Source organism: Arvicola amphibius, chromosome 10, assembly GCF_903992535.2.
Source record: "Arvicola amphibius chromosome 10, mArvAmp1.2, whole genome shotgun sequence".
NCBI classification, from domain to species: domain Eukaryota; kingdom Metazoa; phylum Chordata; class Mammalia; order Rodentia; family Cricetidae; genus Arvicola; species Arvicola amphibius.
In genome coordinates, this window is record NC_052056.1 from 68906400 (window position 1) to 68932361 (window position 25962).

The 25962-nt window shown below is 41.2% G+C and overlaps 1 protein-coding gene across 4 annotated transcripts in view; it reads right to left on the reverse strand.

Moving 5' to 3' along the window:
* Window positions 1-25962, reverse strand: part of LOC119824574 (LIM domain containing preferred translocation partner in lipoma) — a 600040-nt gene that overhangs the window by 359135 nt on the left and 214943 nt on the right. For all 4 annotated transcript variants that reach the window (XM_038344782.1, XM_038344779.1, XM_038344780.1 and 1 more), the window contains one exon: window positions 22525-22726. In XM_038344782.1, coding sequence (XP_038200710.1) covers window positions 22525-22717 — 193 coding nt within the window. In that variant the 5' untranslated portion in view covers window positions 22718-22726. The remainder of the gene's footprint in view (window positions 1-22524; window positions 22727-25962) is intronic.

Genomic DNA, 25962 nt, shown 5'->3' on the forward strand with positions numbered 1-25962 from the left:
CGAAATCCTAGACCGCATGTCTCTTCTCCATCCACCATAAAGGACTATGAGAAAAACCTAGAAGGAAATGCCATGCGGCTGCTTTATAAGTAGCTGAAAGATCATTTATTTATGATAGCATTTAGTAAGTGCTTACTAAGTACCAGGTACTATTAAAAGAATGTTAAATATAATATCTAACCTTCACAAGAAGCGGGAGCTGTTAGTCTCCCATTCCGATAGCAGAGACTCAGAGAAGCTCACTCACTGGTCAAATGCCACACAGTTGGCAAACCCCAAACGCAATGAACAGGTACAATTTCTCTCACAACGTTCCGGGAGAAAAGGACGGCAGGCAGGGGGAAATGTCAATGACTCAGGAAAAAGTCACACAGTGACACTACCCAAAGAAACACCAAAGAAAGAATATAAATTATAAGACAGAGTAGAAAATAAAAGGTCCATAGAAATACACAGCGAAATTGCATTGCTGTGCTTAAATGAAGGAGTGGTGAGGGGAGTCTAAACTCTAGATGAAGCCGAGGCCAAGTAAAGCATAGAATTAAATGGCTTAGCTTACGCTACACAACTTTATTCATGTCAGTAGAGGCTGGTCAGCTTTAGGATGAGTTCATGCTCTGAAATTCTTTGACTTCAGTTAACTGTGTAATAGTCACAGTAAGGAGAGTGGAAGCTTCCCGAGAGAGGGGCTGAGTCCATGCTGAGGACACTGACTAGTACACAGAGATGCCAAACACATGGGGAGAATTCATGTGATAATGTACCTATCTGTTCATCAAAAAGGTAGTTAAGGAGTGAAGGTGGGACCCTGTGCTGGCACACACCTAATCTACACTGAAGATCCTGACCTCTAGTTCCTACCTGACGAAGCCACTACCCTAGGGTATAACTCTACAAGGATGGGTTCCCAGAAGATTTGTTTGGAGTCAAATAGGAGTTCTTTTAAAAGAGACCATATTACCAAATGAGCTGGGCAAGGGTTTAAAGAACACTGAGAAGTAAAACATGAACTTTTGTACATTCCCCCACCATCACAGGAAGCGCAGAGTCGACCACAAATACTGTATTTTCTAGAAGTTTCTGAAGAACTGTAAAGTACGTGATTTGCAGAAGTCGCTGATGCTGTGCATAGGGGGCCGGGCTGTTTTGTGAGATTGAGGAAGCGAATGGCGGCCGACTTCCTGGAGTGAGTCACGGCTGTAACCCCCTTTTACTGTATTAATAGAACAGGGGGAAAATTTCCAGGAAACATCTATTACCACAACCACCAGAATAGAACAGGTGGCGGGTGACTTAATCACCAAACAGAAAGGGCTTCACCAGAGCAAGAAAACAATAAATCAAACCAACAGACTTTGAAATGTGTTAACATCTTTTCATAATACCAGAGTTATGTTTTAAGGCTATACAAGACTTTGCATTAGCAGAAATGCCATACATGATTACACATGATCCAAATACAGAAGAAATAAGTAGTCCAATAGTTAGTCATTCCTTCCTTTGAATCTGGAATTAACAGTGAAGACCAACTGTGTGCCAGATTCACGGCCCTCAGGAAATCAGAGCTGAAGAAAACTGTGAAAGCTGCAAAGAAGACTGAGCCCCGCTGGCTGTTACAGCAATGTTCCCTATCCTGCTTTGGGACAACCCCATCAAGACCGCTAAACTTCTAGTTCTGATCTGCGCCTCGGGAGAGCACCTCTGTTAAGTCTAATAAATATCAACACGCAGGAGACCTCAGTCTGGCTGCAAAGCCATGGCTGGCTCCTCTGTTTCCTTGCCTCGTACCTGGAAGGAAGCAGTGTGGCAGTGATAAGTCTCCATCCAGGCCTACACCAAGTGAAAAACTAACAAACTTATTTCTTAAAATCCATGTGAGAACTGAGAGAGGTGAACAAGATTTGGAATGGTGTTGAGGACACAGTTAAAACTCGAGAATCTTGATTACAGGTCTCATTAGTGTTATTACAACAGGGACCCTAAGAAGAGGAGTCTCAGTCTGTGGCAGGGACGGAAGCAGCTCTCAGGACACACATGCCAACTGATCTCTGTCTACTGGTTCACTTGTTATCCATCACCTCTGGCAACGAAACTATGCGGGCCACAAAAATGAAAATGGTGTGCTTTTCCTTTGGTAATATACACAGTGCAGGATTTGAACTCACGGCCTTATACATGCTAGGCAAGTACTCTACCACTAAGCTATATACACTCTTAGGCCCCCCAAAAGTATTATTTCAGGTGCTGTCATCAGATTACACCTGCTTTGATGAGTTTATTGTTTAAGCTCTGTGAATATGAAAAAAAAAACCTGTGGATCCACATCTACCCCTTTTAACACATTTAACACTTTCAAATAAGGGTTCCCAACATCTTACCATGACTGCCATACATTGCAGAACACTGGTTCAGGGAAGCAGGCAGAAACATCTGAATTCTTCCAAGACGTTCCCAACAAAATTATACCTACGAAGAACCTGACTATGGTATATATGTTTGGGGGGGCATAATATTTATGACCAGTAATGGGGCAATGGTGATAAAAATTATTATGCCATTTCAATAACTTTAATAAGCTATGGCTAAAAGTGATGAGATACATTGTTATTCTATCATAATAAATGAAAATGTAAGATGATGTCTATTGCAAGTAGCATATTATAAAAACTACAGACCTGGGGATAAAGCGATGACTGAGTAGTTACAAATTCTTCCGGCTCCTGTAGAAGACTAAGTTTCTTCCCCATCTGCCACATTGGATGGATTGCTCACAACTACCTATAATTCTCAACTCCCGGGAACACAATATTCCTTTGGACTCTGAGGGTACAAACACTCACATATGCACATACCCACACAGACACAGTTAAAAAAATAAGCCTTTAAGAAAATTATAGACATATAACGACAAGCAATGATTATAAAGAAATGGAGCTATCAAATCGCAAAAATAATATGTGGGTTTATTTAAGTAAATTTGCTTTCTTGATCTTACAAAGTCATTTATTTATCTTATAAAGCCATTATAGGATTGAAGAAAAATCTTCAAACGTATATAAAGTCCTCAAATAAAAGAATCCAAGATAGAGTGATAGCATTAAAACACTCAAAAATAGCAACATTTCCTAAAAACAGGAACTTTTCTTCCTAACAGATACATGAACGTGTGACACTAAATCATGCCTCCCAAAAGCAGGCAGCTGGAACAGAAGCAGCAGGCTGCTCAGAGACCGATCAGGCAGAAGCCTGCAGAGGCAGCAATGTGCCAGAGCCGTGTTCACCAGCAGCCTGGGGAAGGGTGTGTGGAACAGCTGCTCACAGAAAATATGTTTTTACTTCCTATCATGTGAGCAGCAATATAAGTGGTAAAATGGGATATGGCTTTTAATTTTAGGGAGTTTATATTTACTTCCTACACTAGCTCAGGTTCCAGGCTATGCTTCACCCTGACCCTTCTGGTCCCGCTCCCTGCATTGTTACAGTCAGTGGCATTAGGTGAAAACAACTGGGGACAGTCAGCTTAATGTCCATTAAACGAGCATAACCCTGGCATTTAGATTTCAAAGAGTTCTGAAGATCAAATAAAATAATGGCTCTCCAAGTGTATTATAAGACACCGTACAATATTAAGAGCGTTTATTGGCCTCTGTCACTGTTAATATTATGTTTGAGACAGAGGATGCATGAGGGCTGTGTGGGAATGTTTCAGAAGGGATTTGTGCTAAGGAAACAGGACAGAGAACAAACTACAAGAAAACAATACACCTTTCTGGCATTAGACTAGGGTGAGGAGAAGCACCAGAGAGCAGAGTAAGACATATGCGTGCCTGGAGCATCCGCAAACAAAGGACAAATGCAACGTGCTTCTGCTAACTCTCCCTTAATAACAAACCTCAGTGTGGGTCAGAAGTGACGTCATGGGTGAGTATTTCCAGCATACTCAACAATAGGGTATTTCTATGGCCAACAAACTCCTAAAAAGTGCAATCAAATTAAATTCATGCCTTAAGGAAAAAGAAAATTAGCAAGAAAATTAAATTTTTTTTGTTACAAACAGACAATAGGTATTAATTTCTATGTCCTTATTTTCTTCCAAACCTGAGGGCACAGACACCTTATTTTGATGGAAAGAAAGTTTTCCCAAAGCCAATCATACTGCCCAGCACTAATGAAACTTCACCTAGCCAGAAGCAGTTGGCAATGGGCTGTGCATGCTAGTAGGAGAGAAGAGGCAACTGTAAAATGTATGTCGGTGATAGAGGACAATGGGAGACCACCAAAGTAAAAATCTAACTCAGGAGAGCAGTAAAGACGTCCTTTTCCAAAAACAAGTATCTACCTGCAGTGTTAGTGCACCATGAATCTCATCCCCAGAAGCTGGATACAAGTGCTGTCTCCGTCTACACCACTGGTTCTCAACCTGTGGGTCTCGACCCCTTTGGGGTTGACCAGCCCTTTCACAGAGTTCTCATATCCTGCATATCAGATATTGTGAATATTATAATTATGATTCATAACAGTGGAAAAATTTGTTATGAACATTTTATGAAATTTTAGCAGCAAATAATGTTATTGTTTGGGGGTCACCACAACAGGAGGAACTGTGTTAAAGCATCTCAGCATTAGGAAGGCTGAAAAATGCTGGTCTATGCTAATACAACCAGAAGACTGTCATTCAAATCCTCTTTCCAGAGTTGTTTTTTTATATACTGAATTCTCCATCATCCATAGTTTTTAACAAGTTGTATCTTTTCTTAAAATTTGTATGTAAATACATTATATACACATACACACAGAATATTCCTCTACTAAACTGGAATATTTAAATTTCAAAATTAAGTAACAGCCTTATGCAAATATCAGTTCATAACAGCCTTAAAGAAAGTCAGGGGTTGATCAATGTTCATTTTCTAGACCTGACTCTTAGAAACAGACATTAGTGTGAGTGATTCCTAGGGTCTCTTCCAGGTCTGGATTCCAGGATGATAGAAAGAGAAGGGATCTGTGGCATTCTCTGGCCCAGTGATTCCTGGCCACCTCAGGGACACCCTTCTAAACCTCTACTGATCTGGGGAGGGAGGGTGCCTTGGGTTTACTTCCTTGCAAAGCTTGAACCTACACTAGGCTCTTAGAATACATTTACTTGACAGAAGAAACAAAACAAAACAAAAACAACAAAAACTTATAATACTGTGACCCTGAGTATCCACTCCAGTGTCTTGCAGGATGCTTCCTCAGGACTGAAATTGCTCTGCAACATTTTAATGAAGCCAAAATGCAAGGCAAATACTGTATTTGGACTACAGTGTCTTCAATGGTGAAAAGATACTCACAGAAGGTCACAATATCAACTTTGTGGGTTTCCAGAACATTTTAAGATAAAATAAAATAAAAAGCACCAGGTTAAAACACATAAATTAAAAGCATCTGTTGCTAAGAAAATCTAATTTCAAACTATATATGTGTGTATGCCCCACTCTCAAAGAAAGACGTTCTTCTTCCCGCCATAGTCAAACCATAAAAGTATGTGAGTCACAGTCACAGAAGGAAGTGCACAAAGATAGGTAACTACAAAGCTGGCATGCACAGAGTCAACTGGCCTGTAGAAAAGGGGGGAGGAAATCTGGGGAAAGGAACCCAGCACCCCTACATTCCACACTCCTCCTTCTGAATAACAGCCCAGATCACCACTGGACAGACCGGGAAAAGGAAGCTGTATTTCACACCTCTGCCATGTAGACGTGTGTGTGTGTGTGTGTGTGTGTGTGCGCGCACATGCGTGCGCATGGATACACACACATGAATGCACACACTCACACACGCACTTGCAAGCACACAGCTCCTCTTCTCCCATGTCTCAACCTCCCACGTCCTATCTTAGGAGACAATGTTTCTTTAGCTCTGCTCACCATTTCTTTCTCCCTGTAGCTGGGGAGTGGGGAGAGTGTGGGGGACAGAAGGAAAGGGGAAGCAGGGGGGGGGGGAGATTTCAATTTCTCAGATTTTTTTGTTATTAAAATCCCCACCACCCTGCCACCCCTGTCTGCTGCATTGAAGACTGAACCTGAACATTTTCAGTCTTTCAGAACGTTTTTCTTTCTATTTCCCTGGCTGAGCGGCTTGGTTTGAGTAATTTTCTCTTTCTCCTGGGGTTGGTTGCTAAGAGACACTCTATTACTTCTCCTTCTCTTATGACCCGATTACTGTGATCAGCAAAGACAGCATGCAGACAACATCCTGACAAGGCTCATACAAGATCCCTGGGCCTTTTACAAACTGACGGACTTTCTTAACCCTCTCGCTACCGCAGATCACGATTCCTAGAGCCGTGCCTCATGTGAAGTCAAAGAATTCACCCTGCTCTAAAGCTGTGGCGATGGTAGAATGCCGGTCCCCACCACTGTAGCAGCTGATACACCGCAATGTGCTTTTTTTTTAAGAGTCCCATGCTACCTATTATAATGATAGTTTCTTACTTCACCTATGAAAAAGTGATTCATCTCCAGCGTGGATAAGGACGTTTACGATCTTTCTTGGCCAGAAACTTGAAATTCTCATTGCTTTTCAGCTATAAACAGCCAGAGCAAAGGTCATACCTTTGTGGTCCCGCGCCCAGCTGAGAACAAAATACCTAAAACCCCATGTGCTTGATCAGTGCTTGTAGGGTTGATTGTGGGCTCAAGATCTTCCCTTGAGTTTCCTCGTCAGCCTGCCTACCCATCTACTTCGGGGGAAAACAGTACAGGAAAAGTTGGGACTTTCTTTTAAAAAACAGACCTCAAGAATCAAGCATCAAGAGTAAGTGTGTAAGAAAAGAATAAAGATTCCCAACAAGGATCATTATTGTCCTCAGTTGATATTTCCGTCACACAGCTTGGAAGAGCAGTCACGTTCATCTACGTATTCTACCAAGTTCCCCCTCACAAAGCCAACCTGGAACTTTTCTTTGGGGAATCATAAGATGGACTCAGTAGGTAAAAGCATCAAGCCTGCTGACCTGAGTTCAACCCCCAGAACCCAAAAGTGGAAAAGAGCACTAAATCCTATGAATTATATATCACACACACACACACACACACACACACACACACACACACCCCACAGTTGAAACATTTTTGGAATAAAAATTCTAACTAAATTTTTCTTAATTCAAAGCAAATTCATATATGATCATCTATGACATCTACACAAAGACACCCAGCCTACTGGGTTCCTTTCCTATCAGTGTGAGCTTTAATTATTCAAATTTCATTTATGCCTATTAAGGTTATGCTTTTTACAAAAACTAAAACGCTCCTAGCAGGGTTCCACTGTAATATACTTTCAAAAACAATTTAGACCTCTCCCATTTACATAACTAACTACCTATATACACACAGTTATATCTTCCAGAATTTTCAAGTTATTTGTTGAACAATTTCACACCCAAGCACAAAAAAATATATGAATACAGAGGATACTATAAGAAATGGTCCAAGTCATCAAGCATACTCTAAAAGTATCTTCAATTTTAACAACTTGCACTTATTTTACAGGCTTTGAGATATGTCTGTCTCCACAGGTTGCTATAGAGATTTCCCCACAATTTAGGATGATAACCTAATCCGTGCTTCTGCTCCAGATGTTTACAGATGGGATCGCTTGTGAACAAAACAGGTAACAAATCACCAAAGTATCCAAGTGCAACTGCCACTGCGGCTTCCACGTTGTGAGCATGGGAGCTGTGAGGGTTTGGAGCACTAGACACAGGTCCTGGCATACAACTACAACAAGCATTAGAAATCACTGACATAGATAGACGAAGATATAATTATCATATTTTCATAAAAGAAATAACAAAAATCAAAGAACTAAAAGTTAGCTAAACTCACAAACAAGATGAGCTAGGTCAGCTGCTAAACAACCAAAAGCTAACGACACAAGCAATTCTGAAAACTCTCTTAAATATTACTGACTGCTAATTTTTTCATTATACTTATTTGGGTTCCAAATTATTTATTCAGAGAAATAATTTCTTAATCAATTCAAGTCACAGAAAGTGTTTGACTTCGTTTTCTGACTTCGGCAACTATATTATTTTAATGCATAATCAGTAAGATTTTTTACATTTGAATATATATGACACTCATAACTATATGAGATATATAGATATGAGAGAATATACATTTATGAGATTACTCTCTAATATACACATATATTCTCTCATATCTATTTGTCTCATAGATAGATAGGTAGACAGACAGACAGACAGACAGACAGATGACAGCTAGATATGAGAGAATAATCAGCCAAAATGACAACATACAGGACAGTCCCATAACTGAGAACTCAATATATAGAAAATGAACAACTGCTTCTTGGCACTAATTGTAAACAGGAAATTCTCTGAGAGTTTGACATTTTCTACCTATGTTCAGTACCATTTCATGCAGTTCTGGAATATGACACAAAACTTTCAGGTCAAGATTAAATCATTGATGCTTTAGAGATCTTGTGATGGAACCACCCAACTTAAAGAAGACAGGATATGTTTGAAGTGCTTAATATGGTAACAAAAAGAGCTTAGGTATGTGTTTTGTAATCTAGAAAGGCAGGACCAAAGATAGATTTGGATAGCAACAGGTTTCAATAAATATGGGGAAAAAACTTTCAATTTACTTATAACAATACATAATGTTATAAATTAATTATGCTATCTGCTCTGCCATATGGCCAGGGCAAACCAAACTCAAGGCTGCCTAAGGGTGCAAGTCTTTGAGCAAAGCTTCTTCCATGTCTTGGGCACTGTCCTAGTTAAGGTTACTATTGCTTTGACGAAATAGCATGAGAGGAAAGGACACATTTGGTTAACACTTTCATCATAGAAGGAAGTACGGACCGGAACTCAAAAGAGCAAGAACTGGAGAGAGGAGTTGACACAAGTTCATGAACAAGTACTGCTAACTGGCTAGTTCAGCCTGCATTCTTATAGAACCTGGGGGACCAGTCCAGGTATAACATCACCCACAATCGACCACTAAATATGAAAATACCCTCTGACAGCTCGATCTTACAGAGGCATTTTCTCAATTGAGGGTCCCTGCTTTCAGATGATTCTAGAATGTGTCAAATTGTCATGAAACTAGCAAGGACAGCAATGCATTTGGCTCCATGCATTGAGTTGCAGCTCTCTGTGCAACAGTCAGGTCGAAGAGCGAATCCTAATGTTCCCTCATTTCAGAATATCCCCACCCTATGGTGTCTTGTTGTTTCGCTGTTCCTTTCTTGGAGACTGATGACCAGAAAGTAGAAGAGAGCTCCCAAGTGACAAGGTCTAGGAAAGAACTGCTGAGATGAGAATGGAGTGAGGAGGTTTGGGGTCCGATATTGTTTTTGAAAGGTGGATGCTTGCAGCTTTAAATAATAACCAAACGCATGGCTAGCAATTGTTAACTTTCTCAATTGGCCTGCCTATGTGTAGCTTTGTAAAAATGAAGATTTTAAAACTTAATGCCCACCCCAAACTGATTATATTTAAAATGAGGGACAGTGCCCAGTCTTGATAACTGCTTTGATTTTGCTGCCATTATCTGGTAATGATACAAGGATTGACTACTCTATACATTGCAGATGGTAAGTCAAGTATTCTACAACTGAGCGGATGGAGTTCAGCCCTCAACACACGTTCCAGTTCTCAAACTAATTCTGGTTAAAGAGTCGGTACACAATTAGATCCCCTGCATTATGTATAATGCCTGTACTATTAAGAGTTCATAGGCTGTAAGCCGTCAGTAAAAGTAAAACCTGGGACGGGTCACTGTATAACGTTTCCTGTGTTTGGGAGGTCATCAAGGAAAAATTCCACGGCATCAAGACTGGTTATAAGGAAGTATTTCAAATTTAAGACATGCACCCAGAGAAAGGCCATGACTATCCAAATGGAAAAAGGTGGAGGAAAGTAAAGACATTTATTTGGGTATTACAGAGACCATTATTTGATCAAGTCCACATGGAATAGCTCAGTTGAACAAGCTGTGCACTTTAGGTTATTAAAAGTTCCCATCTCATCCTTCTGTGTTAGCTAGAAACTGTTCCCATTCACTCTTCAGAAATTGGACTTAGCCTGATGAGTTGTTAGCAAATTTGATTGGGACTTTGAGAATGGAAAGCCTAGTAAAATCAGAGGGAAAAGTCTGACTTTGTTCAATCAACACAGTTGTACCAAGGTTTAAGAACAAAAGCAGGCGAACGAAACCCTCAAAGGCCTCACTGAAAGTCTCTGAGCTCAGGTAGCACAAGATCAACACAAGAGAATGACCTATTTTTAGGATGTGAGATTGTTTTTTGAGAACCACTACGCCAGGGAGCCTTGATTGCTGTTCCTATCACACCCTTAGCTCTTCAGTGGTTGCTAATGCTCTTTCCCAAGATGACCTATGACAAAGGAGAAAAGCGCAAGCTGTGGAAAGTAAAGACCACCCCCGACCTTCAGCGACCCAGAGGAAGAGAGAGAGAAATGGGGAACAGAAAGAAAAAGGCATGAGTCGCGGCCATGGGGAGCACCCAGGTCAGCCCTGAGAGGGAGATGAGGAAGTCCTCACTCTCGGCATCTATTGCAAACCACCAGTTTCTCTCACTTCCCATGCCCACCGAGACGACTTTTGCCAGTGGAGGAAGAACTAGTTTCATAAACAATGATCAGACGAAGACACAGGGTGCGGGTGGGGCAGGAGAGGCTAGTGAACACGGCAGACTAACTTTTGACTACAAGATCAATGCCAAGCTTTAAAATGACAAGGGTTTGCTCCTTCAATGTCACTAGACCAGTTTATAAAACAAGCAAATCAGAAAGAATTAGCTGTGGTGATTTAGTAGAATCTTCGTTCTAGGACACAAAAGGCTTAAGGGCGGTTAGTCAAGAGATAAACTTGACCTGACGAATGAACTTTCAAAATGCTGCCGTGAGAGTCACACAAGCAAGTCGGACAGAATAGCAAAGGGTAATTTTCTGTACTTATTAACTGCCATGTTACCGCCGGTATCATTATATAACACGGTAGCATATGGGGACCATTAAGCAGTGTGTTTCCAAAGCTTCACTGCCCAAGTGGGTGAGGCAATGGCCTCCTTGAATCAAAACCTATTGCTCCTTAAGGCCTGCATAGCTGCCTTGATTAAACACAGCAGCAGGCTCCAGTTGAGGGGACAATTCTTCTCTTTTGAGGGGAGGTAGAAGAGAGTAATTGCCAGATGTTTGCAATTTCAGCTATAAAAAGATGGCTGCTTTCCATTCCCGAGTACGCTGGATCTTTTCTTCTTTCTACCCAAGCTACTGTGGTTCACTTAAATAGGCCACTGCACTGATGAATCATCATTCAAAACTGCAATAATGGAGCAGGAAAAAAAATATGGCATTTGAAATTCCCATGTAAGAGGAATAAATTAAAACGTACAGGTACTAGTTATGTGCTAAGCAACCAAAATCACGCTAATGCTTAAGACGCTCATTTTGAGTCAGGAGCACTGTGACTATTTCCCACCATCAGGACTGCGTACAAACATCTCACCTTTGAGCTTCACTCTGTTCTCCTGCACAATAAATGGAAGCATCCCTTCTCGGCCTCATTCTCAGGGGAAAGTCTCCGGGCACATCCATTCCCACCCTGCCTTGCACAAATAAGCACAGCCCAGGGGAGGTGTACAAATGTTCTTCAAGGGAAAGAGGGAGAAAAAAATATGAATAGGTTTAAAACCCACATATCATACCTGCATAGACAGATATACCTGGTGGCTTCTATGGGAAAGTCCATCCCTAGCACCTGTTCACAGCCCTCTTTGCATAGACTGTACACTAAATCTTGGGGGTGGGGAGGGGAAAATAGAAAGCCAGTTAATATTTAAGCAACACTAATATAAGTGGCTAGAGAGTACGGACCACTTGGGCAGGGCATGGGATCTAAGTGTCTGGGGATCTGGGACACATGTGAGTGTCAGTATAGTCATGGAGACTGGCTGAATCTCATCACATAAGAGAACATTCCACAAAACACATCTACCTGTCATAATGCAAGGAAAAACCAACCTCAAAGCAACTGGAAAGTGCCAGGTACTAAGTATGCAACACTTGCAAAGGGATACTGCCAAAGATTCATTTCAAATTGCCAGGACGATTTACGTTGTGGCACTTATGACTTAACACAGATGGACAGAAATTATGGATTAAGAGCCCCGAGGTAGTATTAATGCTTTATTTTTAATATTAGCAACATTGTTGATGCACCTTCCCTGATGTCCTATCATTCCACAGCAGATGTGGTGCTGATTCAACACTGAATGACCATAACTGTGGGAGACCCGTATATCTCTAGGGCACAGTCCCAACCAACATCACGATAGATACTCAGTCTAGTGGTCCAGTTCCCAGAAAAATTAAAGTGTGAAGTCAAAACTGAAACACAGAACTGTCTGACTCAAGTGCCCACACCGAACAATGACCTACCCCAAGTCTGTTTTCCCTTTGGTCTTTCAGTGGTCTAAACACAAGAAAACTCTTCATTCTGAGTTTTCTGATAGTTAAACATGGAGCCAATGTCCAAACTATGACTTTTTAAAAAACTTAATGTTCTTAGTGAAATGGTCATTTTGCTATATCAACTTTCTCCTGAAAATATAAAGTATTTACTAAGGATTTGGAATGGCTTAACTTATAGTTACATATCCTTGTTAAATAAAAATAGCATGAGATGTGGGGTATGATGGCCAATGGCATTGATCCCAGCACTTGGGACACAGAGGCAGGTAGGTATCCGTGAATTTACGATCAGCCTAGTCTATATAGTGAGTTCCAAACCATACAGCACTACACAGTGAGACCCAATCTCAAAAAGAAGGGGAAAAAGCATTAAATAGATCTGAATTGAACTGAATAATGGAATGGGCATTAATTAATATGATATCAAGACATAAAAATGTAAAATATCCATGAGTGATCCCATATTGGGTGTCATTTCCAGGAACAGCTGATATTAACTATAGATTTATTTTACAGACAGAAAATTTTAAAGAGGAAGTACTTAATAAAACTCAAATCACCACAGTAGAAATTAACAGGTCAATATCATATAACGACAGGTTAAAATGTCATTTTAATTTCATTCTAATGTCATTAAAACTACTAGTGCCATCTAAGAAGTTTAAGCAAGATGCCACAACCCATTTGAATCAGTGGACATTTGAAAGGGCAGTTTCTAAGACTTTTTGCAATAATGTCTCCTTGGTAGTAACTTCAGATACCTATGGTTGGTGGATACTGCCATACCTCATTCACATCCAAGCTGAGGCTATTCTAAGTCATATATTTATATGTTAACTTTCAAGGAGCTCTCATTAGCAATCAGTGTGGAAAGTAACAGTAAAAAAATGTTCTTTTTTAATAGACTAAATAACAAAATTATTAGTGTAGACTTTGATCTAAGAAAAAGATACTGCCTTGGGATGAGAGAAAAAGATTTACATCACAATTGTGCCCTGGGTGACTGTGATTGGGGGGGGGGGGGGGGGGTAGAGGGAATCAGAGAGTAGGAAAGAGAGACAGAGAGAGGCAAGCTACACAAATGTTCTACCACTGAGCCTTCTGTGATCTCTACTGTCTGCAAGTGACAGCAACTTTTACAGCAAAGATAGAAGGTACAAACAAAATACAAATGGATTCCACAAGCAGTAAAGGTTACACATCTAATAAAAGGGATTTACATCGTGTATATGTTATTCATGAGAGAAACTGTTTTTTAAAGAGTTTCAGTTAGTGGACAGAGCTGGGATGAGGACTCAAAGTCAGAGCACTTGCTAGCAAGTATGATGATTATACTCAAGCTTCTGTAAATTACTGATACGAGGAAATACTAATATTTGATTGCATGTGCCTTCTCTATTGCTATTCTCACTGTGGGTCTCCTGAATCTTAGATTATTCATTTGTCACTAGGAACAAAGAAAATGTAAAGAAAATAATAAAGTTTCAATGCCCTGTGGCAACTGAACTAGGTTAAGCGTGACTGTGACATGAAATTGCATTTGTATACATGATCTTTAAAGAACTAACATATATTTTGAAATAAACCCTACTTTTTCATTTCTTTTCTCCAAATCATCCTTGAGTATGTGTGAATAACTCAGAAAGTAAAGAAAACAAAAATGTTTAGGTTGGATCAAATCGCATATTCGATAGGGTGTATGTTTGAAAAAGTCAAAGTCGATCTTCGGCTTCAGGAAAATGACTCTTCTTTTAACATCTTTATTCACAGAAATATTTCATCATAAGGTGCCAGAGATGTAGCAAGAGCCGTCAATGGCACGTCTGGCTACCACCACGCGCTGCCGACCATGCTGTGTGATGGGCATGCCTTCCTTTCTCCCTTTGCTCTCTGTACGAGCTGTTCTGCAAGGTGAGTGCTGAGGTTACTGAGAAATATGGGTTGACCCACAGTGAATTCACCCCATTTTCATGGCAGAGAAGCCCCGGGAGTCTCTGTGTTCTTTTGAGGATCATAATCTGAACCCTCTACTTCTGTACACACAGGTCCTGTAGATTGATGTATTCTGCCTGGTACAGCCTGAACTCTTTCTCCAAGCAATAAAACAAATATCCGTCCCCATGGGGCATTCCCCAGTGTTCCTATAAGGGATGCTTCAAATTCTCTTATGACACTATAAATAGTGTGACCTTCCATATGATAGAACTTTGACCACAGACTATCTAGCCTGCCTAAGCACAGCATCACAAAGAAAACATGACGGACAGGTCGTCGGAGAGCTTGTTGACAGAGGAAAATGCAGGGAGTCCCAGAGTGCCAGATCAACTGGGATACATGCTCCTCTGCCCCGGGGCGTTGCTCTCAACATCCCAGTCCGTGAGTATTTTTAAGAAAGGATGACAAAAATACTATGCAATGATTATTTTTATAGCTCCTTAGGTCAATCATTATTCTAGGCCAGATTTCTCAATATAGTCTATTTGCCCAAAGGCTCAGGTGTTGAGTTTTTTTATAGTAGCCATAATGAATCCATTTATAGACGATTTGCATAGAGTTGCTATGACCCAAAATCATCTGAGATTTCAGATATCACTATATGAAGATAACAAAATAGAAAAGGACCTGGGAAATAAAAAGTTGAGTATTCCTGAGCTATCTTCAAGGAAGCAATCTCACGTTGTTCGTTTAAAACCTTCTGCTTTGATATCATAAAGCAACATTCGTTGAAACGATGGATGCGAAAGCCTGGTATCATAGAAGAGGGTACAGAGGGAGAGGTACAGCATGGGGAAGAACGACTTCGGTTCTGAATGACTGCTCCCAGGAGAACAGATGCTCAAGACTTCAAAGGCTACTGCCTGTAACCTTGAGGAGGGCACTGGGATGCACACTCTAACATGGGAACACTGGGCCTTGGTGACCATGGAATAAACTCATGAAGACCATTGTTTGACTGAATACCAATCAGAATTAACTGGTAATACTACTTACTATATATACACAAATTAAACAGGACATGTAATTTTTCTCTGTTGTCTTTAAGTTTTTGGAAAACCAGCTACCACTGAAAGCTAGAAGTTTAAAATAGATGTAAGAGTGCTCACGAAATGTACAGTTTAGGCAATAAAGCACTTTATGAAATCATGTACTTATCTCATAATCATTAAAAATTTACTGGAAATATGAAATAATAGTAATTTCCAAAAATAGTATAAAATCTATGGAATATTTTACCCTGCTTCTTTCTATGGCAACATGGCATATAGCTTCCGTGGATCAAGACCAGAAACTGTTTACAATAACATTGGGTGAATGTCATCCTATTCCAGGATTCTTGGCTTACACCATCAGCATGCGTGTGTATAGATCTATGCAACAAACACACTGCAGGATTAGACACACAGAACTTCTGCCACACAAGAAGGCTTCTTCAGCTTTCTCTTGGCGTGAGCACCATGCTCTGCCCCACTCCGCTTATCTCTGGCTATTAGCAATCGCTCATCTCTGCAGTTTTCTCCTCTTTGAACTGCCTGTGGATAGAGCCATACCATGAAAACTCATCCCTGAAGCGAAGCTTTTCCCTTCACCTGTCTGGGGGCTGTGCAAGTCCGCACTGGGTGCTCTCAATTTTTATTGGTGGAGAGAAAAATTTAGCTATTTGAATTTAAAATATAGCAACAGTGGTATAGATTTCTATATTTAAACATAAAGACAGGTTTAAAACATGCCGACGGAGTATACATTTATTTATACATTTTAAAGTGAAGATGAATAAAGAGGACCTCCCATACAGATCAGTATTAATCACTGTTTTTCAAAGCGTGTAAGAATCAGGAATCTATCACCTTATTACACATTCATTTCAACAGTTAATTAGGCTGACAGGCTACAAAATAAATGAGAATTTTGTCACCAATTATGTGAACACCTCTTTGTTCTCAAACATCTAATCTACTCTGTTCGTGTGTATTAGTTCTCAAGGAAGCTTCCAAACAAGTCATTTGTGATGCACAGCGATGGTAATTATGAATGAAATCCCAGAAGTCCAAGGCTCAGCTCTCTCACTTACTGTGATATAACACTGAGCTAGTCACTCTGGACTCTTGGAGTCCCTGATACCTGGGTAATAACCCCTGCATGCTCTCAACAGTCAGCCACACTGGACAGCATTCCTGGGCAAAGTATGCATGTCTTCTACGAAGATATCTAGGAATCAACTCTTGTTATTTTGAAAATGAAAGAATGTACGAGTTAGTTCTAGTATTCTGTCTGCCTGGAGATATAATTATTTTTCGGTTTCTAGCATTTAGGCCGTGTGATTTTTAACACTACAAGTTTAGCAATAGTTATTGGTATTTGTGGAATCCATAAATACTTATTAGTACAAATAAAATAAGTAGTTGTTATCACAGTTTGTAATTTAGAATTACTCACAATAACATTTTACTACTATAACTAAATTTGTAATACAAATTCTCCTTCATAACTTAGGAAGTTACTAAATATTATTACCTTGATTATTAGTAACTCATGCTTATTGTAAAGGAAAATACATTAGCAAAGAGACTCCATCTTGCTAATTGTTGTTACTTTAGCCCCTAGAAGAGTGTCTACCACAAAATCTGTTTGATGTGAGTGTTGAGCATACAGGAACAGTTCCCCGAGGTTCGGAAGCACTCTGCCTTTTTTACATTTCATAGTTTCCATCATAGTTGGCCCTCAAAAATCTGAAAAACAGTATTTCCAGATAGTTCCTTTTGTAAGACAAGACTGTGAAGAAGAAATGTATTCTGTCCAAATCCATGGTAAACTAACACAGGCCACCCACCCAGTGCTGTGTTGTAGGATGGGTGGCAGGGAGGGTTTGGAGCACCTGTTGTGACCTCAAAACATCCCAGGAATTGTAAGTTCCTTCTTCTTCAAAATGTAACCATCAATTGAACACCATTAGCATCTGATTCTTCAATGAAGAAACAGCTGGTCCTCTTTGGCCAAGAGGATCTGAAAATCCACAGCTCTGTCCTGTAAATCAGGGTGACTGAAGAGTGTGAGGTTCTCACAGGGCATGCCAGTCACCAGGGCTCAGAGGAGTTGCTGATATCCTGCTGAATGTTGAAGATCCTCAGAACGCACTCTGAAATGCGATAAGCAAGATCTAATACGTTGCAACTGCTTGTCTATGGTTACTGATGATTTATGAGAATGGGCAAGCACATGAAAATAAGTTTGTTATCTGTAGTTCCAAAGTCACATCCAAGATGACCCTACTGGGACAAAGGTAAAAGGACTGTAGAGATGGGGTTGCACTTTATGGGTGTGAGCTCCAGTTCTTTAGGGAAGGGCTGTGCTGTAGTAGGGTGCTTGTCTAGCACTTGGATAATGTATACACAGACATCAAAGGGAACAATTCTCAAACCCTTCCTGTTTCTAACACTCAAAACAACTCGATACTAATGTGTGCAAAATGCCCCCAACAATGAACATAGAAAGGAAATATGCATGGATATATTTCTGGCAGGGAAACTCAGTTCTTAAAGCTGTCAAGACATTTTGTTACTAACTATGCCTGATTAGCGATGTTCTCAAACTATTTCCTCTGGATGGAGTGGAGTTAATGACATCAGAGGACAGCACAGAAGAACGGAGAAGAAAACGTGCTGGCCTACGAATCTCATCTGAAGCCATTCATCTGCTCTGCCTTCTTAGACTCACAGTAAAAGCACAAGCATTGTTCTTGATGCAGAAGTGCACAAGGTAGTATATTTAAGAACAGTTTCCAGAAAGGGTCAACCTTTGAATCTAATTGCACACAAATATCATGAAATACTAGAATAGTAGAATTATATGAATTCCAAGGTTGTATAGCTAAATAGCCAAAGAACATAATACATTAAAATCTTAAAATCAGGTACTGAACAGATGGCTCAAGGGATAAGAGCACTGGCTGCTCTTCCAGAGAACCTGGATTCAATTCCCACCACCCACATAGTATCTTACAGTTGCTTATAACTCCATGGGGGTTTCCAGGTAACATGAGGGCTTCTTTGACCTTTGCAGGCAATGCACACACATGATGCACAGATATACATGCAGGAAAATACAGACATAAAATAAAATAAATGTTCTTTAAAAGTTTTTTTTTTTAAAAAAAAAATCTTACAATTAGTAGGAATGTGAAAATGAAGAATCACCTTCTTTGTTATGTGATGCGTGTCTTCATGCATTTGCATGCATGCATGTGTGCATGCACTAGGTACAGTACTATATATTCAGCCCTGTTACATCATTCTTTAATAAGCTCTTCATTTCTGGTGGTCTCGCAATCAGTAAAACGGGAAGAACATCTGTTCTGTTGGCCTGAGAAAGCAACAGTAAAACTTATCTTCTGAAAATTAAAAACAAAACAATGCAATGCAATTGCTGAGCCAACCATCAAGGACCGTACCACGTGACCACCCAGAGTCGGGGCTCTGCAGAGTCCCTTGTCAAACATAAAAAAAATGTTTTAAAAATGGAATTTTAGGGATTACAGAGAGATAATTCCACATCACAAGGCAACTACAACTTTACAAACTTATCAAAGTATGGAGAAACAGAAAAAGAGACAGAGACAGACAGACAGACAATAACAGAATAACCTCAAAGTCATTTCAAATAAACAATACCTTAGTAAAGATGACATACTTCATTGCCTGTGAAGAACAGAAAAAGAATTCCACTTTCCTGTACCATCAAAGCTTGAGATTTCATGTTGATGGTTCCCGCCTACCTGTTTTCGTAGTTGTTCTTAAGGCAGAAGCCAGACTACAGGATAAAGAGTCCTGGAAGGTGACACTTTATGAACCGAAGAAAATTGGGGTATCTCATTTCTCTTGAGGAAAAAGTCATAATCTATATCAAAGAGCTTTAGAAAACATTCATACACAATAAAAATCTGCATTCTGTAGCAGTCAACAACAACAACAAACACACACACACACACACACACACACACACACACACACACGGGCTGGGGGCTACCTCAGCATTCAGTGCTGAACACAGACGGTATTTGGAAATGTAGGGGCATTCAAAAGAGCTGAGGAAATAAAAATTCGTTTAAAATTCTCTGAGAATCAAAGGGCCTAAGGCTTAAAGAAGCACTGACTGAGAGAAGGCACACCCACCGTGTGTCAAAGCCCTTTAGACAAAGATTATTACCATAATGATTTATAAGGAAAATTATAACATATGGGTATCACATAAATATAAGCTGATGTGGAAAACATGTGGGTGCTTTTCTACTTCCACAGTCAGAATTTAAAAGTAAGAAAGCAAACCCTAGAGATCACAGACATAAACTAATGTGGGAAACGCAGTTGGTACGTTGAAGGCAGCCGTGTTTAGACAACTCCTCCAATGAAAACCTCATGGTATGGGTAAGGGAGGATGAAAGTCACTGAATTAGGCAGCTTGAAGACCCACGCTGCCTAAGAGAACAGCCTTGACACAGAAAATCCCTAGCCAGAAAACAGTGAAGCCTATCTCCCCTCTGGGAGCTTCAGTTTCTTTGTGGGTGTGGGTGTGGGTGTGGGTGTGGGTGTGGGCTACTTAATAGTGTTCCATGAAACGTTCATCCAATAGAAACAGAAGAATGGGGTATATACTACATGTTCAGTGAGTGACAGAAGGCAAGCAGGAACAACAGTAAAAAGTCCAGAAATGTGACAGTGAGGAAAATGTTTGCAGAGGAGGAAGGGATAACTTTGGATTTAGGGTACACCCAGCATTGTCAGGGAAGTGGTATATAGGCAATTCCAACAGATAATAAATGCAAGCAAGAGACAAGGAGCTGTGAGCTCGAATGGAGGCACGCAGTTTAGTTTACACCACTGTATCCGAAAGATTAGTGGGTGGCCACACAGAGTACAGGCTGGGGCATCACAAGCCAGGGGACACCAAGGGGCATTCTATGGATGACTCCTAGCACTCAGGAGGGAAGAAAGAACATGGCTGCCTGTGTCTCTTCTCGGAATAGCCCACGTACTTTCTGTAGAACCCACGCAGAAACGACCCTTTAACATCTGCTCAGCTCCCATGCCCACTGAAGCTTCCATACCACAACCCTTTTCTGTGTAAGCCCTCTGTCACTGTTCCCTCCCTATTAGCAGGAAGTCCGTCTGAACTCCCCAGGTAAGAAACGAACTAAACTAAGAAAACAAGCCAGGAAGACAACACATGGCTCCCCTGCTCTTGATCAAGGGCTGCCCCCCTTAACCATGTCTGAGTCCTCCACTCTTTAGAGCAGTGTTTCTCAACCTTCCTAATGCTGGAACTTTATTAATGTTCCTCAGATTGGGGTGACCCTCGCAACCATAAAATTCTTTTGTCGCTACTCCATAACTGTAATTCTGTTACTGTTATGAACTGCAATAAAAAATATCTGATACGTAGGGTATGCGACATAGGACTTCAGGGCAAGGGTTGTTTCATAACCCCAAAGGGGTCATGACCCACAGGTTGACAATAGCTGCCTTGAGTCATTGCAAACCAGCTTCACGAATACCTTAGTGAACTGCAGAAGTGCCGTCTCCTCCAAGGGCGATGAAGCATCCAGTCCTGGCTCTGGTGTCAGGGAGTACATGGAGTACAGCCTGTACTTTTCCCAGAAAAGCATGCTCAAACATTGGCAATGCCTTTTCAAGGAAGGGACCACAGAAACCCACAAAGATCCACAGCTCGAGGACGCAGAGAGGCCTCGCCTTCCTTCCCATATCCTCTAGGCCTGACGTCACCTCACAGAAGGCAGACATCTGAACCATGGTTATGACCAAATTCTTTTTTTTTTTTTTTTTTTTTTTGGTTTTTTGAGACAGAGTTTCCCTGTAGTTTCTAGAGCCTGTCCTGGATCTAGCTCTTGTAGACCAGGCTGGTCTCGAACTCAGAGATCCGCCTGCCTCTGCCTCCCGAGTGCTGGGATTAAAGGCGTGCGCCACCACCGCCCGGCTTATGACCAAATTCTTAAAACACTGGCAGGCAGATAGAGTAGCTGAAGTGGCAGACTGATGGTGTGGTCCCTGAAAGGTGGGGACGACTCAGGAGAAACCAGAAAGTAGAGGCAATACCATGGGGTATGAAATAATCCCCGGCAACATCGCTGTAACACACACAAGGAAGTCATCCAAGAACACAAGGAAAGGAACCCTGAAGACAGACAGCCATTTGTCAAAAGTCAGATGGCACAGAAGAGAGAAAGAGCAAGCATTTCATTCTCAGCTTCTAGAAGTCTCACGCTACTCTGTTTGGTTTAAATCTCTATTGCTTCATATACATGAAGTAGATTTTGACAGTGATTGGTATAGATACAAAGAATCTTCCAACATCAAGACGCCGGAGTGGCCAAGTTTGCTAATGTGCGAGTGCATGGAAGATCCACACATTGCATGCTCAGCTCATGGAGACATTCAAAATCTACTTGATGTACAATGAATGCTTTGCTACTAAAAGCCCTGGAACTGACCCGGGGCTTTCTCTGAACCAGCTGTAACTTCAATACACACGAGTGTCACGGACAACACTGCCTAACAGCAGAGAGAAAAGCAACATAGTCCAGGGACTACTGCAGGGCTTTTTGTCCTATGGCTTTCTCATTAGACTACTAATTGGTGTCATTCTGGCACTTGTCTGATGGCAACAACAAGAACCACTGCAGGGAGGACATCCCCTCAAGAGGATAGGGACAGGTAACCGTAAGGCTACACAGCGTCTCTGAGCTATAAACAAAGAGGTCACGTTTCTATCTGAGCCACTATTGCTTTTTATTACTGTAAAACCCCAGCCATCCAACTCTGTGAGGATTAATCTCCTTGTTTCTGAAAGGTGGTTGGTGCAGATGACTATGGGGAGCTCATTAAAATGGGGTGGCTCATAAACTGTGGGAAAAACACCAAGAAGCTTCCTTCGCTGATCCACCCCTAACTACAAATCACATCAGTGATGCTGATTTCTTTCCCACTCCAGGCCCCACGACTCACCCTCTCCTCCGGGCTGCTTGTACGGGTTGTACTTGGGCTTTGGAGCAACTACTGGAGCAAACTTCTTGGGTGGCTGTTGTGTCGACACTGAAATACTGGGGGTCCCAAAAGAATGGGTGGTCTCCATCCGTGCGGGAACGTGGCCAAGAGGCTCCCCAGTGCTTCTGGGTGGCAGCCAAGATGGGTGAGACATGGTTGAAATCTGCAGTTAGACAAACAGACAAACAGACAATACAATGTTCAGTGTGGCTGGAGGGACGGATGAGAAAGAAGCTGACCAAAGAGCTAGAGTGGGGACGGGGCCCAAGAGAAAATTCCACACACACACACCCTGGCTTAAATTTATCCAGTAGGCATTAGAAAAAGCGGAAATATTTCTTTTCTTAGCAGAGACTAACTTCAATATGTCTTCTCGACAAGACTAGCTGCCCCCCTACCCTGAAGAAGCACTTGGGGAGCAGGGCAGAGAGGCACTGGTTACCACCAAAATGCCTGGAACAAACACTGATATTTATTAGAGAAAGAATGTTCAACACTATCAATGAAATGATGGCCCAGCAAATCAAAGAAATGGCCGCTAACACCTAACTAAGTTGGGAAATGCAGAGAAAGCTACGGTATCTCCATGAGGGAGAACCAGCCCAGCCCAGACACTGTTCTAACAGAGTATCCATACTGTGTGAAGAGAGATTGGAGTTCTCTGTCAGGATATGCCAATCACTCCTCCAGGTAGCCTGCCTGCTGGGAAAGAGTCTCACAGACTTTCGGAGGAGGGCCCTCCAGGCCTGATTGCAAGAGCCCTCCAGCACAGGGAGGTAGGCCGGAAGGTGCCCTGCACCCACTCCTAGCCCCGAATCCACCTAGTAATTTATTAATCAAACTGAATTAATTAAGAGGGCGACATGATTACATCCAGATGTCTATAAAGACAAAGCACAGAGCAAATGCAGGAACAAATGAAGGCCTCAGCATGTGGCTTAGCAATCAAGAGGGAAGAAAAAGCTGAGAAGCAGTATTCTGAGGAATTTGTATGTGCTCACGCCACGGGGACACAGAATGATCCAGGGACTCCACTGAGGACAGGGTCAAAAGAATTATGATTTAAAAATTCCAGGCCACCTTAATTCATGGAGCTTTTATGAAAAGCAATTTAAAAAAATATCTAAGGAGGCCAGGCGGTGGTGGCATACGCCTTTAATTCTAGCATTCAGGAGGCAGAGGCAGGCGGATCTCTGTGAGTTTGAAGCCAGCCTGATCTATAAGAGCTAGTTTCAGGACAGGCTCCAAAGCTACAGAGAAACCCTGTCTCCAAAAACCAAAAGAAAAAAAATTCAAAGGGCTTTATGCATATACCATCAATTGTAATGAAAACTAAGGGGGAAATACCTTCATTCTCATAGAAAGTGACTGAGAATTAAAGATCATTGTACCCAGAGAGAAACAGGCATCATTCTTTCCAAAGATGGTGATAACTCTATGGATAACCAAAGGGAAGGAAGTTGAAGCCAAAGGTGACACTGGTGACCCTCAGGTCTCAGAGCCCTTCTTTTCCTTGTCCTCCCCTGTGTACATGCACAGAGACACATAAACTTGAGAAACTGTGAGCTTATGAGAAGACAGGGACTGTATTTTAGATATCCATAAATTTCCGCACTAAAGCATGCCACAAAACCAATAAAGAACAATAATCAAGAAATGTCTATTTTACTAAGAGTTTTTAAATTGAGCTGAGCATTTAGAATCATTTAAACAGACTTAAGTACCCAAACCCAAACTAAACTTTTCTCTAAGGTAGAGGGGCAAAAAAAAAAAACCCAAAAAACAACAAAAAAAAAACCTTTTTCTTATTAATTGAGCCTCTTTTATGAAATTGGGATAACACTACTCCCTTTCCTTTCAGCGTGACTGCGGTGAAGAGGAAAGAGTGAATAAATTAAATCCAGGAAGGAGTAATGTTCCAAAGCCCTATGCATGCTTGTGGTATAAATTTTGATTGCTTATCTTTAAACTGGTTAACAGCATCCCTGTTCCTTTGCTGCACATCTAGCTACTCCAAAACAAAAGCCCTTCAATAAGAACTACTACAGCCTGTGATGGTCCTGAAGACAAAGCCACGGATCTGCAGAGCCAGCCTGCACTGCTTACCAGCTGTGCTGTGCTGGGTTAATTAGCTACGCTGCAGACATAAAGGAAAAGGTAACTGTGGGGACTGTCGCAGGAGGAAGACGGTAAGATTCATGAAAACCAGAGTCAGCTCTGCACCCTCTGCCTTGTGAGCTCTGCTGGCCATGCCTTCGCCCTACGTGAAGCACTTAGAGCTTGCCCTCCACAGAGGGTTACATCTGTCTGCAGATGGCCAGCACAGCATCTTCTAGATGTTATCAGTGCTCCGGGGTTTATAATCTTCTGTGTTGCTGACCCTGTGTTTATGGTGTGCTAAGCTCCACTGACTCCATTTTCTTCCAATCCCTGGCTATCAAGCCTACTGTTTTATATTGCCCCAACTCGGATGCTGGGCTGTGGGACCCTCCTATGGGAGGTAGCAGCATATTCTTTTACTGGATTCTTCTAGTACTTTTACACACTAATGTTAGTTTGCTAGAAAGCAACTTATCCATCTCCCAACCTGCTGCAGTGACTGGGAAGTTGCGCTGTCCTAGGATACAGACAATTTGAAAATATCTTAAGCAGGAGTGGTTGATTAGCATATGTACCTCCTCTGCAGTTACTCACAACTGTGCAGAGGTTCCACTTCCCCGTTAGCATTCATTGACACAATTTCTTTACCTCTCTTAACTTGGTATGTATGTATGAATGTATGCATGTATGTATGTAATGAATCATGTTGATAGATTCACAGATATTGAAACATCTTAGTAATCCTAGAAAAAAATATAAATTACAATTATAGTGTTTTGCCATCCTATTGAAAAATTCATCTTTTGTACTGACTTTTGTCCATGAGGTCCTAAGGTCATTCTGCAGAGGTATGCCCTTGGCCACTTTCCTTTTCATTAGGAGACTTTCGCTCTCAGAGGTTCTGAATCCCAGTGTAGTCTCAATTAACTTATTAAGGACCCCGAATAATCTGATCTTCAGAGGTTCATCAGAATTTGGTGAAAATACCTCTACGTGTGATGATACTTTAATAACAGATACTAAGCCTATCTCTAATACCTTTATGAGAATATTCCTAAGATGATATGACAGCATTTACATCTTACAAAAAAATCTTCTTTTGCTCAAGATTTTATTACTGCACCCATTCAAAAAAGCTACCCCTCAGTTACAAATAATTTCTCACCCATAATGCATAATTCATGCCCCAGCAATTACTTGCCAGTGGTTCTTTAGACTGTAAACCATGCATTTAATCCTTTGTCCAGGTTGGAAACCCTGTTCAGTCACAGTACTATTGCCCTGCTGTCACACCCTATC